This window comes from Tiliqua scincoides, chromosome 4 (genome assembly GCF_035046505.1).
Source record: "Tiliqua scincoides isolate rTilSci1 chromosome 4, rTilSci1.hap2, whole genome shotgun sequence".
Taxonomy (NCBI): Eukaryota; Metazoa; Chordata; class Lepidosauria; order Squamata; family Scincidae; genus Tiliqua; species Tiliqua scincoides.
Window position 1 is genome coordinate 139,841,204 of NC_089824.1, and position 18,476 is coordinate 139,859,679.

Consider the following 18,476-nt stretch of genomic DNA (forward strand, 5'->3'; position numbering starts at 1 on the left):
TTTCCTGTGAGTAAGCCCCACTGAACAAAATAGGACTGACTTCTGTGCAGACCTGGTTAGGATTGTGCCCTTATACTTATAGTTTTAAATTTAAACTATATTACAAATCATGTATTAATTGCAATTAGGCTATGCACTACCTGCAGGGAAAAGGAGGACATTTAAGGCTGCAGTCCTATACACACTTACCTGGGAGTAAGCACCATTGACTCTAATGGGACTTACTTCTGAGTAAGCAAGGAAGCAAGCATAGAATTGGGTTGTCAGTTCTTTTACAGGCCAGGCAGTTAAAGAAAGAGGACGTGATCTGGAAAAAAAGGACATCTGGTGACCCTGACCTTATGTGATGGGAACATGAAAGGCTTCATACACTGTCATTCTGTCTGGAGGGATGAGCCAGCAGGCCCCAGTGCAGCCCAGAAGTGGGCCCTGCGTGTGAGTCTAGCGCGGAGAGTCTGCGGAGGGGAGAGTTTGCGAAAGCCCGGAAACTTGGTGGAAAGTTCCCCGAAGCCTCCCTGCGCCGTCCCGTCTCCCGCCTGCGGTTCGTTTGCTCCTCCGACGCCAGAAGCAGGGACAGGGGACCATGTCCGGCTCTTCCAACGTGGTGGCGATGAAGAAGGTGGTGCAGCAGCTGCGCCTGGAGGCCAGCGTGAGCCGCGTGAAGGTGGGCCCCGGGGCTGGGCTGGGCTGGGCTGGGGCCGGGCCGCCATTACCGCGCCTCCAGGGTTCCTCCCCGGGCTGCAATCACGGAGCCCCAGAGCTTGTTTTCAAGTGCCCGGCCGCACAGGAGAAGGAGTGCTGCAGAGCGCCCCTGGGCATGTGCAGAGCGCTCTTCGCCATGGCATCACTGCAGCCTGCTCTCAGGCCCCTGAAGTCGGGGGTCAGCCTAGAGCAGTTGGGTGTTGCCTCCCCAGCCCCATTAGGCAGCGCCTAGAGGAGCTGCGGCTCCCCTGGGTGCCTGGCCCCCACCCAGGTCTGGTCCCGTTATTGCCCTTCCTTCTGGTGTGGCTCATCCCGTTCTCTTGCTTGGAAGGGGGTGGGGGCTGCTGGTCTCTCCAGGCTGGAGGACACGATGCAGGCTCCTTTGTGCTTGGGAGGGAGGGAGTACTGGACAGACAGCTAGCAGCTGGGCTGGGGAATCCTCCCTGGCTGCAGAATGGGGAAGTGCTCCTTGGTGCAAGGCTAAGGAGGGCAGCGAAAGAAAAGCACCACTGAGCGCTGTTGGGAAAAGGCGCTTTGACCTTCACACCCGGCTGGATCAGGCCCAAAGCCCGTCTTGTCGGCCTCCTGTATCTCACAGTGGCCCACCAGATGCCTCCAGGAGCACACAAGACATCTGTATTCTGGTGCCCCCCCTTGCATCTGGCACACACGCTCACAGCCTTCGTAGTCCACTTCAGCTAGCTCACAAGAACAGACCATCATAGTAGTTGCAAGGTGTAAGCTTATGAAGCAACTGTTGTCAACTTTTTTCATCTCACAGCACACTGATGAGGTGCTAAAATCGTTAAGCCACACCATCAGTTTCTTTGACCATTGACAAGGCACACCATACTGCTGATTGGGGGCTCAAATCGCCCTACTAATAAACAACCCTCCTCAAAGTCCCAGGGCACACTTGCAGACCATCCATGGCACACCACTGTGCCACTGCACAGTGGTTGAAAATCACTGTTCTAAAGCCTTTCATGTACATGAGGTGCAATCTTATGCATGTTCATTTGGAAATAAGGACTCAGTCCCAGGTAAACATTTTGGAAATGCAGCCACAAAACTTTACAATACCATTAGGCAGGCAGCTTTGAGGATGCCATGTTCAGTGTTACTTAGTATGTTACTATGTTGATGCAGGTTATTAGTTATACCACTTTTCAACCAAATGTTCACAAACTGATTTTCCTTACAATTTTTTAAAATCTTTTAATCATTCTTTAATACTTTAATGCTCTATTTAAGCAATCTGTTTATGGAAGCAGGATTCTTCAAATTCATTCTGTTCTGGAACTCCCAGTGGTTTAAAAAAATCAGTGGAAAAATAGCTTTAAAGACCCACTTCCAGTTTTCTTGCTCCTTCACTGTTGTCCCAGAATGCATTATATAGAATGCATTCAGCCACTCACTGGTGTGAATATTTGAATCTAGTGCAGTGAAATTTAACAGCATGAAGGTGGGAAACTGGATTTTGGTGCTTTTTTTTCCTTGTTACAAGGCATCTAAAGGTGGACCTCAGTATCAGTGATGAATCCAAATGAGTGGATTCCAAATCAGTGGATACCAAGGTCCCGTCTGTATTGTATACCAGGATCATCACTTCTCAGAGTAATCTGAAATGTTTAGAAGAAACATACAGTTTTCAGTACTTGTATATCACATTGATAGCATAATCTGAATTTTTCTTATGAATCTTTCATGTCAGTGTCATGAAGAACTCAATGCGCAAAGGTCAGTGCAAAGACTCAATTCACAGCATCTCTTGTTTCCAGTACCAGGGCTGGGAAAGACCTCTGTCTGAAGTTTCAGAGAGCAGCTGACAGCAAGAATAGACAATAGTGGTTTAGACCCACCACTGGTCTTAACATATATAACATGAATAGCACAGCTGTGGTTTGGACTTATTTGGAAGACGGGAACAAAGGTGTCCTCAATCCCAGAGATAAAGTTGCTTGTGGGCTGCAGTCTGTCCCAAAGAACATGGTTGGCAACCTTCAGTCTCGAAAGGCTATGGTATAAGCCTACAGCACCCGGTACTCCCAGGTGGTCTCCCATCCAAGTACTGGCCTGACCCTGCTTAGCTTCCGAGATCAGACGAGATTGGGCAGGTGCAGGGTAACAGAACATGATGTTTAAAAAAAAGGATTAAGGATTTTACCTAGTCAATTAACAATGTTCACTGAATGTGAATTTTTATTTTAGGTATCTCAGGCTGCAGCTGACTTAAAGCAGTTTTGCCTGCAAAATGCGCATCATGATCCCCTACTAACAGGAGTTTCTTCAAGTACAAATCCATTTAGACCACAAAAAGTCTGTTCATTTCTCTAACTCCGTGAAGTGTATGGTGCCTTTCAGGGGTAAGTTTTTTTTTTTAAAATACAAGTTAGGTTTGCCTCATGTACACTGGGTGCCTGAGTTAGTGAGCATCTGCTATGGTGCTTTTGTGCAGGTGTGATGTTTTAATCTGTGTATGTTCTGACTTCTGGACAGAACTTTGGAATAGAACCAGTACATATGTTGGGGACCTAGTATGCAGTAGTCACATACAAAATGACTTCAATGTGGTTTCCACTAAATGTCAGATTCTATGCATACTTCCTTTGCAAGTAAATCCCATTGTGTAGGATGGGGCTTTGTGCCAGATAAGCATACAAAGAATTACAACTCAATATCCAATTAATTTTGAATGTTTAGAGAACATGCGGTTGTAGTCTTATTTTTGTGCATTGTGGAAGCTTCTTCCATTCATGAAAAGAACTTTCAAAAACAGCATGACCCTCTATTCAAACTCAGTGGGTTGTATTTGTATTTCCATAATAAAAATGAGACTAACATTGAATTGCATTGCAAAAGTCTCATTAGCTAACTTTAAAGTTTGCTGTGGCCTTGGTCTAGGGCAGGGATGTCAGACATAACGCCTGTGGGCTGCATCCAGCTCACATAATTGGGCTCTCCCAGCATCACCCTTTCAGCAGCACAACTTTTGCCAAGGCTGTTGGAGAGATGAAAGGAGGCCTCAGAAGGCAAGGAATGCTATAGGGGAAGAGGCAGACCAAGAAGGGTGAGAGGGAGATGCTAGGAAAGTCAAGTTACCCTGCGGACCACTGTTTCAGCAGCACTGCTTATGCCAAGGCATTACTTTGCAGAGCATCTCCTAGATGCTGAGCTGTGAAGTGACGCCTCCGCAGAAGGAGCTGTATAATTGGGCTTTTCTATATCTTAAAAATATGATCAAGATTTGCATATTTTCTCCTCTGCCATTAGCAGCTAATGAGCTCCTACTTGAGAATAAAGTGTGTATTTCTGGCCATCTGCTTAATGATGTCACTTACAGCCCTCAACAGGTGCCATAAATGCTGTTCAGCCCACTGTATGAAAAGAATTTGCTACCTGTGATCTAGAGCAATGTTTCTCAACCAGTGGTACAGGTACCAGCAGTGGTATTTGTGGGACCCATGGACACCTGCTGCCTGGCAGAAAGACCAGGAACATAACACAAACAGTGATGGGAGGCTCAGTTTAGCTGGCAGAGCTTCAGAGCATGGTTTTCTACCCTCGAAAAAGCCCTCATGTCCACTTTGAGTCTTTTACTAGTGTTCGCTGTGTTGCATCTGGCCTCCCAACCAAGAAATAATAATAATAATTTTATTTTTATCCCGCCTTTCTCCCCAAAGGGACTCAAGGCGGCTTACAACAGATTAAAAACATAATTTAAAACAGATAAAAACATATTAACACATATCATAAAAACAGCAGTCAGATTAAAAAATAGCCAGGTAAAAAGAGCATAGAGCAGCAACAAATCATAAAAGAATGAGGCCTGTAAAAAATATTAAAAGATGTTAAAGAGGCCAAGAACTCAGAAGGCTTGTTTAAACAGAAGTGTCTTCAGGCCTTGCCGAAAAGTCTCAAGAGAGGGAGCCATTCTTAAGTCAAGGGGAAGGGAGTTTCATAGCGTTGGTGCCACTACTGAGAAGGCCCTATTTCTTGCTGTCGCCCCATGTACCTCCCTAGGCGGCGGCACTTGCAAAAAGTCCTTCTCTGATGACCTAAGAGGACGAGCCGGATTGTACGGGAGTAGGCAATCTCTAAGATACCCTGGCCCAGAGCAGTATAGGCTTTAAAGGTCAAAACCAGCACCTTGAATTGGGCCCGGAAACGAATGATGTCATTTGCCATTTACTTCCAGTGGTACTTTGAATAGGTGGACAAATGTTGAGAAACACTGATCAACAGTGTCTGAAGAATCTCATTGTCAAATATCCATGTACCTTATGGTCTTAGAATAAAGTCTTGATGTGTTCTCAGTTACAAAGCTGTGGAATGAGGACTGGTTGTTTCTTATACCAGCACACTACTGAAATGTAGAAACTAACAGGCCAGTCCTGAGCTGCCTGGCGCCCAGGGCTGCAGCGGCACCAAAAATGGCTGCCACTGTATCCTGTGTGCTCACCGGGCAGCGCCAGCAGCTCCTCAGAAGGGGACTTACTCACCAGGTGAGTAGCCCTGCAATGGGGCTACTCAATTTTGTGCTGACCCAGAGTCAGCGTAGAATCAAGAGCCTCTGTCAGGCCGCCAGCTTCGCTTCACCGGTCCCACCGTCCTTCCATCCTGCCCTCTCCCACCTCTCCATCATCCGGAGGTCCACACGACTGCCAGAGCACCAGTGCTTCATTGGCCAGCTGGCGCTGAGCTAGCACTGTCGCTGAGGATCGCAAATGTGTCTTACACCAGCGCACACTTGCATAGAGTTGGGCCCCAAGGCTTCTGTGGCCAGTTGTCATCTAATGAAAAATTCATTTTGTGGGTTTCAAGGCCATGCTCATGAGATCTAGATAGTAACCTGATGTTTCGCTCTAAACTATGTAGAGCATTATCAAGTACTGAATGCTGCTGAAACTTCACTCCAAGAACCTCTTTTGGAAACTTTGCTAATAGGAGTGTGTTTCTTTTATATTTTAGATTTTTTGGTAAGCAAAGATTTCTAGCATTGCTGTTTCAGTTTAGTTTTTAGATTGCAAAAGCACATTTGGACTAATGTTCTGGAATCAATTTTTAGCCATTGTTTCATTGTCAGGAGGATGATACTTATTCATACTTTTTATTCTTTTCTTTCAGATCTTCTAACAACTTTTCATAGCTGTTTTGTATCATGAATATGGAAGTGAAGCAGAGTGGCTTGGAGCCTGTACAGAAACTTTGCCTTAACGTGCCAATTTAGAATTAGTAATACTGCTACTCTTGTCAAACCTTTTACAATCTACCTCTGTAAACAAACTATGCTAGTTGCAGTAACTTCTGTCTCATGAGGGAATCAATTTTATATTCATACAATAAAGAATTAATTTTGAATGCTAGTACAAAGCTTTGTTTCAACTCAACTAATTTTCTAGTAAGGTTCTAGAGCAGCCATTCTCAATGGGAGCAATATGGAGACTAGCAGATCTGAAGGGTGGCATAGAGTGAAAATGATTTTGTTTTTGTTCATGTTGTACCCTTGCTTGAGGGGGGGATGGAACCTTAGGAGTTCCTAAGGGGAGCCAAAAAGATTGAGAATAGCTAGTCTAGAAAACCAGATATCTTTATCGAGCCATTAAAATCCTGTCTCCTGAACCTGCATTCCCCTCTAAAGAGGTCTATGCCAGCACATAGACACCTTTCACAGCCACATGGCATCACAAGTCACAACACTGCCTTCTGGCATTTGATGAAGATGTCACTGCCAAATTTCAGAGTTGCCCAGCTCTATGGAGCTCAACAGGAAGGTACACAAGCTTAGCCTGAAAAATGCCCTGAACATGAAGTAGCAACTAGACCAGTGTTTCTCAAACTGCGGGTCAGGACCCACTAGGTGAATGGTTTCTCATGAGGAAGCCGTGGTGTAGGCTTCCTCATGAGCAAGCTGCTTGAACCATTCACTAATGAGGCTATACTATATCTCCAAAACTAGATGTGATAGGGCAAAACAGATGCCATTTTTGGAACTGGCACCCCAAATATACCCAGGGATTGGTGTAATGTTTAAGGAAGCTAAATGTGTGTTGGCCTGTGTAATGAGAAATGAAAAAACTACCCTTAGAAAGCATTAAAGCTTGAGAATTTTTATAAAATAGACTACTATGAGCAACTCATTTACAGTCTGTGCTATTAAAAACATATACAAATATTCTCATCCCAAGTGAAAAAAATCCACTTAAAAGGAAGTTGTCATAGAGGAAGACTGTTACATGATTACAACTGTACAGCAGAAAACATAAGCTCTTGTGTATGATGCTCACAGCATCAGCTGATGTCGTTTGTCTTTAATGGAGGATCTGTCACATAAATAGGAGCATGTTTCAATAAGAAACTGCAGCTAAGAGGCACCAGTTAAACTGTTAATTCAGAAACCTGCTGGAAATAGTTGTTTGTTTAGAGTCTTTCCATACAGATCAAGTCTGAGACAATACCAGCCCAGGCTCTGAATTCGAACTCAGTAGAAGATCAAACCACCACTCTGCATTTTCAATCTGGCGCTGTCAGAGGTGGAACTTCCTTCTACTTGTGTCCATTTCACGGCGCTGAAAGAAAAAGAAAGCATTTGCTACATAATGTGCTATCAAAACTATTTTAATGAGACCAATCTTATAACTAGGTTCAGCCACTGGGTCATCTTTTAACAAAAACTGATTACTATACACCTAGAATTAATTTCCATTTAGGATCTTAGTATGTAAAGAATGTTTATCCAGAATGACGGGTGGTTGTAAAGCAACATTGTGTGGTGCAGCTTAGTTGGCACAATGAGCTCAAATCAACCTGAATCTGGACTATGTAACAAGTGAGCTCTGATCTCATACACTGGGTACATGAGAGCATACAAGGAAGAATACACTGGTCATGATCCCAAATTCTACTTTAGGTATATAGGGTATGCTGTACCCAAAGGGATTTGGGGCTTACGTCAAGCAGACTTCTGCTTTTTGAAACTATCATTCGTTTCAATAGCAGGCTACCATGTCAAGAGATGCTTTTTTAAGAAATACAAGTCAATAGTCTGCATGACAGTATTTTTTTCCACTTTCCATCACCCACATTTATGCAAGTGCTGCTTCAACTCAACTAATGCAAGATGGTGACACATCATTCATGTATGTGGATTTTGCAGTACAGAAGCTTAATATTTTAAGGAATTCTACTATTCTGAAATTTAGTAAGATTTCTGTATATGTAAAGATAAGTGGTATATTTACACAATATAAACAGGTTTTTTTTTTACTCTGCAGTGCTAGAAGATTGAAATACAATACCTTATGAATCCATTCATATTCTCCAAATTTAGAATCAAAAGTTCCCTTCTGAAGAGACCTTAATTTCAGGGTAAAACGGGGGCCCAGTTCTTGAATTGCCACTCTCTTCTCATTTTTGAAGAGGTACCTTAAAGATAATAGACAACATGAACACACATGTTCTATAAGGTCAATTCTAAACCTCTAAAAGAAATATTAAAATACTCACCTATGAAATCTGAAAAAGATATAGTCACGCTGATTGTGAAATGTAGCTACTTGTCTACCAACAAACTGAGGATCATGAGGGAAGAGAGAGGCAAACATGCGACCAATGGAATGGCCTAAACGTGTTGAAAAGTTGTTCAGGATTATTTCAGGCTGATGTTCTGTGGGAGTTTTCCCTTTTCTCTAGAATAAGTGACAAAACATTGCCTTCAATTTTAAATGTAATAACTTTGTAAATACCAGAGGACTAGGTGCAATAAAATAAACTCACCTTTATTTCTTTGCGCAGACGAACACTACTCATTCTAAAATGAGCAGTTGGGCCATCAGGCAAGTGACTTAACACAAGTCCATCTACTCCATCAGAGTTAAAGGAGACAATTCTATGTGCAATATAAAAGCATACTGTACAAAATGCCTCTAGAAACTTAAATGTTTCACAGAATATTAAAGGCAATAGTATTTAGAACCTAATTCTTGCTATACTGACCTTCACATGAAACCAGAGTATAGTGGAAATACAACACACATTCTTAAATTACTGAAGTGATGCCTTCCCATGCAATCTGATAGTGTTATATTTGCAATATCTATAATTGTGGGATCAGATTTTAAAGATTACTCCATAAACAGGTTCTCTCATCTGTGAAGGATACTTGGTATTTTACGATCTTCATTGACAACAATCAGATCTGTGAAGTCTCTTGAGATGCACTGTGGAATAATTTTCTTCAGAGCCAATCCTCTTCGATAATAAACATGCGAGTTTGGAATGCATGTTGATAGTTGTTCACAGAACCTCACAGTTCTCTAAAAAAGTTTATACAAAAACTTAGGCAGGATATTCTGGAAATAAGATACTAGCAGCTAGTTCACACTGTTAGTACTCCGTAATTGGATCAGTTAGTATTAACTGTTCAATTTTTGGTAATAAAGTTCTCCCAACCAGTCTATCAGAAGGGCTGCTCACACATCATACAGCACTTGGGTACATATTTCCACGTGGATGAGTGTACAAGGGTTCATTTTTACAAATCAACAATCCATGTACACAGACTTTACCTGCACTGAATAGAAAGTGTGAATAATGGATTGTACTAGAATACTGTATAGTTTTAACATATGAAAAATTGATTCTACTGATACTATTACTGTACAACCATTACATTATTTAGAAAGTTAGGCCCAAACATACTGCATTACAACTTAAGAATTGGGCCTGCATACTTCATTATTCCCAGGCTATACAGACATTTTGAACATTTAAACAATCTACACAGTGGGTAAGATGAAAGGCTACTAGAGCCTCCAGGCTGTACTGAAGAACCAGAAGCACAAAGCCTTTTGCAGGAAGACAGCCATGAAGTTTGCCAAACAGTTGTACTGGGCTGATAGCAACAAGTAAAAAAACAAATGCACCTTCTAATCTGACAAAGCCATTCAAAAAAAAAAAAATTGCTTTGTATCCCAGCAAAATGTCAGTACAGGAGAAAAGAGTAAGAGAAACAAGAGATTCAAGGCCATTTCTTCTAGATCAGTGGTTCCCAAAGTTGTGGGTCGTGGCCCACTGTATTGGGAACAAAACCTGGGTTATTCCCCCTTAAGGGGAGTGGCCCAGGAATGGATCCTCAATAGCGCCACAGCGATCGCAGCACTATGGGAACCCAGGCGTCCCCACATCCCCAGGGGCATCTTGCAGGAGGTCCTGGAGGCTTGCAGCTGCCTCCACGACCCTCCTTGCGGCTGCAATGAGCACCGATCTGCTATCAGAGCTCATTTTGCACAAACCAGATGCACGAAATACGTGGTGATGTCCCTGGGTTCCCACAGCACCACGATTGCTGCAGCACTATCGGGGCAACTCCCCTGCTCCTGCTCCACCCCCTCAACACATTTTGCTTCCCAGAGCACCAGCGTGAACGTTAATAAAAACTACAGTACAGGCGGCCTGTGTTATTGAGGAGTTTGGTAACCACAGATTTCTTCATCTGCGGGTCCCTGAAACCACAGTGGAGGCAGAATTGGAGCCTCTGGAAGTGGGGGAGCACAACTCCCCTCATTTCTGGAGGCTCTTCTGAAGCCTGCCCACAGCCCTCTTCTGAAGAGGCGCACCTGCCCGTGGCTTCTGAGAGTCTCACAAAGCCACCCAGAGCCATTTAAAAGCAACTTCTGTTTTTGAAAAAGACTGCAAAGGTTTTCACAGAGAATGCAGCAGGCGTGTGTGGCCTCTTCAGGCTTCAGAAAAGCTCTGGACCCAACCAGAATTCAGTTTGGGGGGTGGGGGGTGGAAACCATGGATTTCAAATACCTACAGTTTTCCTTATCCACTGGGCTTCCAGGAACAGAACCCCTGCAGATAATGAGGGCTGCCTGTACTACATTTTTCTGTCAAGGCCACATTCCTGTTTGATAGCTCAAGAAATTATACTGGTCCATTCCTGGGTATGCGCTTTAAATTTATGCACTTTAGTGGTCACACTGAATTAACTACATGAAGCCAATCATTAATCATTAGTGAATCATTAATTCACTATGATAATGATTGGCTGCTATCAGATTATTCTGTGTATACATTTATTTTAACTAGGACCTAATTCCAGTTGTAATCACAAGAGGTTAAAAACAATGCATCCCATAAATAATCTAATCTAGGCTGCTTCCCCACCGAAAAACATACGTGTAAGAATTAAAAGTTAAAATACGCTTTTATCACCAAAGAACATGTTTTTACCCCACGAGGCCTGTCAGATGTTGTGATAAGAATCTTTGGAACTGTTTGCCGGTTAAAGTAGGATGCAAATTCATCTGTAGCTTCATCCAAAGCAACCTAGAAACATACAATGATGAAAAAGAAACCACAATAAAGTATTTGTTTTTTGAGATAAACCAAAACTATACATTTGGGAGACAGCACTTAAGAACATATAAGAACATAAGAACAGCCCCACTGGATCAGGCCATAGGCCATCTAGTCCAGCTTCCTGTATCTCACAGCGGCCCCACCAAATGCCCCAGGGAGCACACCTGATAACAAGAGATCTGCATCCTGGTGCCCTCCCTTGCATCTGGCATTCTTACATAGTCCATTTCTAAAATCAGGGGGTTGTACATGCACATCATGGCTTGTAACCCATAATGGATTTTTCCTCCAGAAACTTGTCCAATCCCCTTTTAAAGGCATCCAGGCCAGATGACATCACCACATCCTGCGGCAAGGAGTTCCACAGACCAACCACATGCTGAGTAAAGAAATATTTTCTTTTGTCTGTTCTAACTCTCCCAACACTCAATTTTAGCAGATGTCCCCTGGTTCTGGTGTTATGGGAGAGTGTAAAGAGCATCTCTCTATCCACTCTGTCCATCCCCTGCATAATTTTGTATGTCTCAATCATGTGTCCCCCCCCCTTAGGCGCCTCTTTTCTAGGCTGAAGAGGCCCAAACGCTGTAGCCTTTCCTCATAAGGAAGGTGCCCCAGCCTCGTAATCATCTTAGTCGCTCTCTTTGGCACCTTTTCAATTTCCACCATGTCTTTTTTGAGATGCGGCGACCAGAACTGGACACAATACTCCAGGTGTAGCCTTACCATCGATTTGTACAATGGCATTATAATATTAGCCGTTTTGTTCTCAATACCTTTCCTAATGATCCCAAGCATGGAATTGGCCTTCTTCACTGCTGCTGCACATTGGGTCGACACTTTCATCGACCTGTCCACCACCACCCCAAGATCTCTCTCCTGATCTGTCACAGACAGCTCAGAACCCATCAGCCTATATCTAAAGTTTTGATTTTTTGCCCCAATGTGCATGACCTTACACTTACTGACATTGAAGCGCATCTGCCATTTTGCTGCCCATTCTGCCAGTCTGGAGAGATCCTTCTGGAGCTCCTCACAATCACTTCTGGTCTTCACCACTCGGAAAGTTTGCTGTCGTCTGCAAGCTTTGCCACCTCACTGCTCAACCCTGTTCACTTTTGTGAACCAAGACCCACTGGCTTTTTACTAGGTATAGTACAAGAATATGGTACTCATGTAGGTATGGTACATGAGTATACTAGGTATGGTACATGAATACCATAAAGATTTGGAACAATAAATTTTATATACTAAACAGCCTACATCAGACCAATAAAACAAAATTTTTTAAAAAAATGACAGGTACTTTAAACAGCCTTCTGATGTTTCCTTGTATACTGAATGTTTCTCTGAAAAAAATAATTCAGGTTTTTTTCTCAAGTTAAAGTCTCTTGTGCAGCGCAATGCAATCTTGCACTGGAACAGGCAGGCCAGGATGCCTGCACTGTATCCTGCACAAGATTGGGCTCTGAAGTGACTCAGCCGGAGGCAAGGGAAAACTCTTCCCCTTACCCCCAGGTAAGCCAACACAGGCCCAATGGGTCTCCTCAGACTTGTGCCACCTCTGGAGATGGTATAAGTCTGAGAGGAGTGACTTGCAGCTGCTTCGTACTGCAAAGGGAACAGGTTTGGGATCCGGCATAACTGCCGGGTCCCAGTTCAGCGTCCTGCTCCCTGCCCTCCCGCTCCCTGGAGCACCCTCCCCCACCCTGGAACGCCTCCCTCCTGCCTCCTCCCCGCCCTCCCCAGACCCTTGCGTTGGCTGAGCACAGATTCCATCTCCGTGGGCTGGCACGCGTCCCCTGCACCAGACCAGCCGACTTGGTGCAGTCAGGATTACATCCTTAATCTATTTTACAACCACCACAGTAGGTTCACCACTATGAACATTTCTGATCAGTGGACCTGCACAACAGAGAACTCGGATGTTTTTCCATGACTAAAATTAGTTTATCAAACGAATATGGCAATAAAACCTTCAAGAGAATAATTTTATTCAGCATAAGTACATTTTAAAAGGAACTATAAAATTTTTCAAATAGAGCTACCTCTTCATCATTTGGATCTACTGTGGTTTCATCATACACACGCTGATTTTCGATTGTCTTTGGTACTGCCTTTGGTGGTGCCTGAAAGAAACAAAGAGTTGATACATGGAATGGTTAGGCTGTTTATTTTTACCAGCAACAATTCAAGTTAAAAGGGTTGCAAAGATGTGGATGTGGTTGTTCTCAGTGTTTTGAGTAGTGTACTCAAACATACTTGAGTAGCCATTTTCAACTGATGTGCTACAAATGGTAGGCAGGTGTGCTACAGGAGTTTGTGGGAGGGTCATTTATTAGTACAGCCATTGGGGGATGTGAGCTCCCCACCAACAGCATGGTGTGCCTTGTCAATTGTCCAAAAATTGATGGTGTGCCTTGACAATTTTAGAACCTTGTCAGTGTGCCATTACATGAAAAAGGTTGAAAATCACTGCACTAGAACCTTCAATACTCAAAAGTTAAACATGCTAAACTTTTTTAGTAACACTGTACTACACTGCATTCAACTCTGATGAGACAATAATAATGTGAGTTCAGAGTTAATTAACATTTTGATAACTACTGAATTTTACTAGCTTCCAAACAGAGATTCATAATTCTGCATATACTCATCTGCAAACAAAAAACCATCATAGCCGGACTTTAAACCTTTATCTCAACAATCCCTTAAGGTTTAACACCACAACTACAATGCATAAAAATGTAGTTGCACAACAAAACAGATATTTACATACTATTTTTCAGACGTTCTGGGCGTACATTACTTCTGTACCCATGACAACATTCATATAAGACAAACTAGCATTACCATCCCTGAATTGCAAATATGGTAGCAAAAACCTAACAGTGGCTTATTTAAGAACATCTAATGAGTTCATGGCAGAGATCAGATCTGAACCATTGATTTTCTAAGTAATATGTCCTAACTACAACTATAACTGTCACCACATATTATATTTACAGATAGCACTCAGTCTCCCAGTAGTTCGTTGTCATCTTACTAGTGGGCTTTGTCATTTGACCCTTAGGAGGCTGCTCAGACAAGAGTGAGAGTTGAGGAAAGGCAGCAGGAGAGTGAGAGCAACAGCAAGAGTATGCACTCTGATGAAGAAACCCTCCAATGGACATAGTGACAACTTGTGGGCACCTCTGGATTGGGAGGAATTTCTCTGGTGGCTAGGAAGGACTGTGATAATGAATATGAGAGTTGTTTGAGATTTAAGTGACAACAGATATAAGAGATTGTTAAGATTGTTTAAGTTTTAGAGAGGCAACTCCATCTGCTCTTCTGGACTGAACTGAAAGCAAAATATATAGTATAAGTATTTTCTACCACCAACTGAAGGCCTGGCTTTTTTGTCTTGCCTTTCAGAGGTTTTCTGTACTTTGATTTTAATGCATTTCTTGGTTGTTTTAGTTGGTTTTGTTGTTGCCGTTGTTATTTTTGTTGTTTATTGTACAGGGCAGTCCTCAGTATCCATGGGGGTTCCAATCCTGGAACCCCTGTGGATACCAAAATCCATGGGTGACTGAATCTGCAAATTTCAGGTCCCCAAACCCTCTGAACCTGACCAGAGCTATGCTCTGGCTGCATCAGAAGGCCTTCTGAGGCCTTCAGAAGGCCATAAGTCCATTTTTCAGCAGAAAACCAGAGGTCATGAATTTTGCTCTTCCAGAGTCCTCAGAAGGTCCTCCAAAGGCAAAGGGAGCATAGACCCATCTGTGGGTTTGGAACCTGCAGATAATCAAATCCACGCCACCTGTACACAGGCCACCTGTATTTGTTTTTAAAGTCTTATCATACACCATCCCAAGTCTGGCTGAGAATGGTGGAATACAGCCTCTTCACCCACTCAGTCTCTAATCTTTGCCCTTCACCTTGTCTCCAAGTGCTTCTCGTTCCTTTTTCCGCTTTTTCTTAATGGCTAGTTTCTCCTAGAGGGAAGCAACAAAACATTATGCTGAAGAGGGATACTGAGAAAGGAATACACATTTTTCTGCACAGTATATACAAGTGCAGTACAACATAACAGAAATAGGAAGAATGCATGTATTGATTTCAAGAAGCAGATTTTTTCCATTCTTTCAATATATGGTTCATAGCAAAGTCACCAACATCAACAACAGTGAATATCAATTCCATTGAGCCCCTTACTGTGAGAATTCGAAGGGGCTATCAAGTCAGCTGTCTGGCAATCTTATTTCTGATCCACCCCCACTTTTAATTTTATTTTTTAATTTTTAACGCCTGTACCTCAGGTTGAGAAACACTGTTTCAAATGATTTTTAAAAACTAATTATAAACTTTAATTTTGTGGTAGGGGCGGTGTTAAAAGTTTTCCTGCTTGATGATGTCACTTTTGGCCATGACGTCACTTCCGCGTTAGTGACGTCACTTGTGGCGGGTCCCCACAGAATGTCATTCTAAAGTGGGTCCCTGTGCTACACAGTTTGAGAACCACTGTGTTAAACAATCACAGTTGTATCACCTTCTCTTCCAAGCAATGTAAAGCAGCAGATTTCGAGGTTGTTCTATTTTCTTTTTGTAGCCACTCTATAGGTTAAGTGGAGGATACCGAATAGCCCAAACCATAAGGCCCAGTCGGTTCTACGATCGGACGGGGATCTGAACCCAGATCTTCTCAATCCAAATCTGACACAGACCTCCTTGTCCGACACCCGACAGTTCCCTGGACATGAGAACATAAGAGCCCTGCTGGATCAGGCCACAGTGCAACTTCCTGTGTCTCACAGTGGCGCCTCAGAGAGACAAGAGACCTGCATCCTGGTGCCCTACCCTGCCCCTGGCACTCTGAGGCAGCCCCTTCTAAAGCCAGGAGGCTGCACGTGCCTCCTGTATGTCAACTATGATGGGTTTTTCCTCCAGAAACCTGTCCAATCCCCTCTTAAAGGCGCCCAGGCGAGATGCCATCCAGTGGCAGGGAATTCCGCAGGCTCAACACACTCTCAGTGGCCCGCACTTGAACAGTCCTCCCTGCCCTCCCGCACCAGAGTCCCCCCACGGCCCCCCCTCCCGCGCTGCCTGGGCTGAGAGCAGCCACAGCCCCCCACCTTCCTCTGCTGCTGCTTCCAGCGCAGGAACATGAAATGGCGCCGCTGCTTGTTCTTGATCTCCGAGACGCTGAAGGTCGGCGGGAACACGGCCTGGCCCTGCTCGGGGGCGCCTCCCTCGCCCTCCCCGCCCGCAGCAGCAGCCTCCTCCCCATCGCGCCGCTCCTTCTGCCGCCTCCTCGGTCTCGCTGGCTCGCCTGCCATGCCGCCCCTCGCCCGGCTCCCCTTCTTCTTCCGGGGTCACTTTCCTTCCTCTTCCGGGGCACCCGTCGGTCCTGCGCTACGATGGACGCGTGCGCAAAAAGAACTCTCCCCCCCCCGCTCTACAGAGGAGAATTTCCAATAGCCAATCAGGAGCCGGGTCCGCTCTTACGTAGCAGGGAACCCCGAAGCTTTTCGAACGCTTCTGCCCTGCACGTGCCCATTCTTCTCCTTCTCTGCCAGGCGCTCCTGAGCGGGAGTGGCAGCGCGCAGTTCATGCTTACTCGGGCTGCAGTCCTGCCCACACTCACTAGCGAGTAAGCCCCACTGACTATAATGGGGCTTACTTCTGAGTAGACATGCATAGGAGTGGGCTGTGAGGCTGCAGTTCCACCCACACTTTCCTGGGAGTAAGCCCCATTGACTAGAATGGGGCTTACCTCTTGAGTAGACATGCACAGGATTGGGCTGTAAGATCACAATGCTATGCATGTCTACTCAGAAGTAAGCCCCACTGAGTTCAATGGGGCTTACTCCCAGGAAAGTGTGGATAAGAGTGTAGCCTGAGAGCCCAATCCTCTGCATGCCTACTCAGAAGTAAGTCCCATTATGGTCAATGGGGCTTACTCCCAGGAAAGTGTGGATAGGATTGTAGCCTAAATGTCTTTGATTTCAATAGCTCTTACTCCTAGTTAAATGTGGACAGGGCTGCATCTCTGGTCGTTCTGCTGTAGACCCAACCCTTCCTATACAAAGATAACACCCTATACAAAGATAACACCTCTCAACGCCCCCCTCCTGCAATATGGTTATGATAATGGTCAATTTATATCTCCCCTTCCAGCCTTGAAAATTCTGCAAGACCAGTGGGTTGGGAGGCAGGTGAGGCAGAGCCTCCCCACCAGAGTCCTTCAAAAGGCACCCACAACCCATGCACTCTGCGTGGAGTGTGCACTTAGATTCTTAGTACAGTTCTTGTTTTCTACCCAGTAGAGAAACATCACTCGTCTCTCAATATTATAGCTCAAATCCTACAAAGCTCACCTGCCCTCTATCAAATTGATCCATGTTCAGGCTTCTCAGGCGTCTTTTTCTAGGAAGTGCCCACATGTTAGGACGGATTACGCCCTGGTTCCTCATAAAACGAGCTGGCTACCACAAAAACCCACTACTTCTTTCAGAAGAAAAGCATAACAGCTCTCCCAAAAGTGCTTAATATGCAATACTTTTTTGTTTCAAGGTGTCTTGTTCCCCAGAAGTCCTTTATTTGTAGAGGACTCTGGCAGCTGCTTGGGACTGATTGAAGAAGCCTAAGTTGAGGCAGTGGCAACCAAGAAAGTTCTCAACGTTTTCAGTCTCCAGAGCCCTTTACATTCCTCAAAGGAGTCTCAGGGAGTCCCACTGGCACATATGTGGAGACTTGGGGACTGCCGGAGCACTGGTGGAATGGTTCAGCACTGAGCCCAACACTGAATATCGGTGAAGAGTCACACGAGGAGTGTGTGGAAGGACAGCCATGACCAGTAGAGGCAGGAGGGACAGAAGAGCAAACCAGACAGGAGGCAGATTATGGCCACTAGGGCACCTAGGAGCACAGTTTGAGAAATGCCGCTCTACAATTCTTGTTGGCATCCTTCAGTCTCGGAAGACTATGGTATCGCACTCTGAATAGTGTTCTGGAACAGAGTGTCCTCTCCAGTGCACGAAGCCTGGGTAAAGTAGATATGGAGGATAGACTGTTACCCATGCAGCAAATCCCCCCCTCTCCATGTCGCTGAAATGGTCCAATGGAAAGGCAGAGGCCAATACGGTTGGTTCCAGCGATGTCGCAGGAGTTGCCAGAACGTGACTGTTCAGCCATGAACTGCCTCAGGGACTCCGGCTCTGGATTTTGCCTCGAGGTTCACTCCTGAAGCCTTTTCCATAACTGATGTAGCCACAAGGCAGCGGAGGTTTGGGATCAGAGTTTTCCTTCTCTCAGAAGTGCTGCCTTCCCAGGCTGACGAGTCCCATCTACCCGGTGGCTGTTCAGTCGCCTCTTACGACAAGTACAGCCAAACTGAGGGCCTATTCTTATCCCCAGCCGCTCTACAA

General features: G+C 44.6%; 2 protein-coding genes across 2 annotated transcripts; one reads left to right on the forward strand and one right to left on the reverse strand.

Moving 5' to 3' along the window:
- The first annotated feature begins 468 nt into the window (after positions 1–468).
- GNG5 (G protein subunit gamma 5) lies at positions 469–6,075 on the forward strand. Its single transcript, XM_066624867.1, has 3 exons — positions 469–664; positions 2,914–3,068; positions 5,830–6,075. The coding sequence occupies exons 1-2, from the start codon at positions 584–586 to the stop codon at positions 3,037–3,039; spliced, it is 207 nt and encodes a 68-aa protein (XP_066480964.1). The 5' UTR covers positions 469–583; the 3' UTR covers positions 3,040–3,068; positions 5,830–6,075.
- Positions 6,076–6,796: 721 nt separating this feature from the next.
- RPF1 (ribosome production factor 1 homolog) lies at positions 6,797–16,435 on the reverse strand. The gene is made up of 9 exons (XM_066624866.1): positions 16,182–16,435; positions 14,988–15,044; positions 13,113–13,193; positions 10,939–11,034; positions 8,864–9,017; positions 8,479–8,561; positions 8,209–8,390; positions 8,001–8,127; positions 6,797–7,271 (listed from the first exon to the last, which is right to left on the reverse strand). Exons 1-9 carry the CDS (start codon positions 16,383–16,385, stop codon positions 7,230–7,232), a joined length of 1,026 nt encoding a protein of 341 aa, XP_066480963.1. The 5' UTR covers positions 16,386–16,435; the 3' UTR covers positions 6,797–7,229.
- Positions 16,436–18,476: the final 2,041 nt, after the last annotated feature.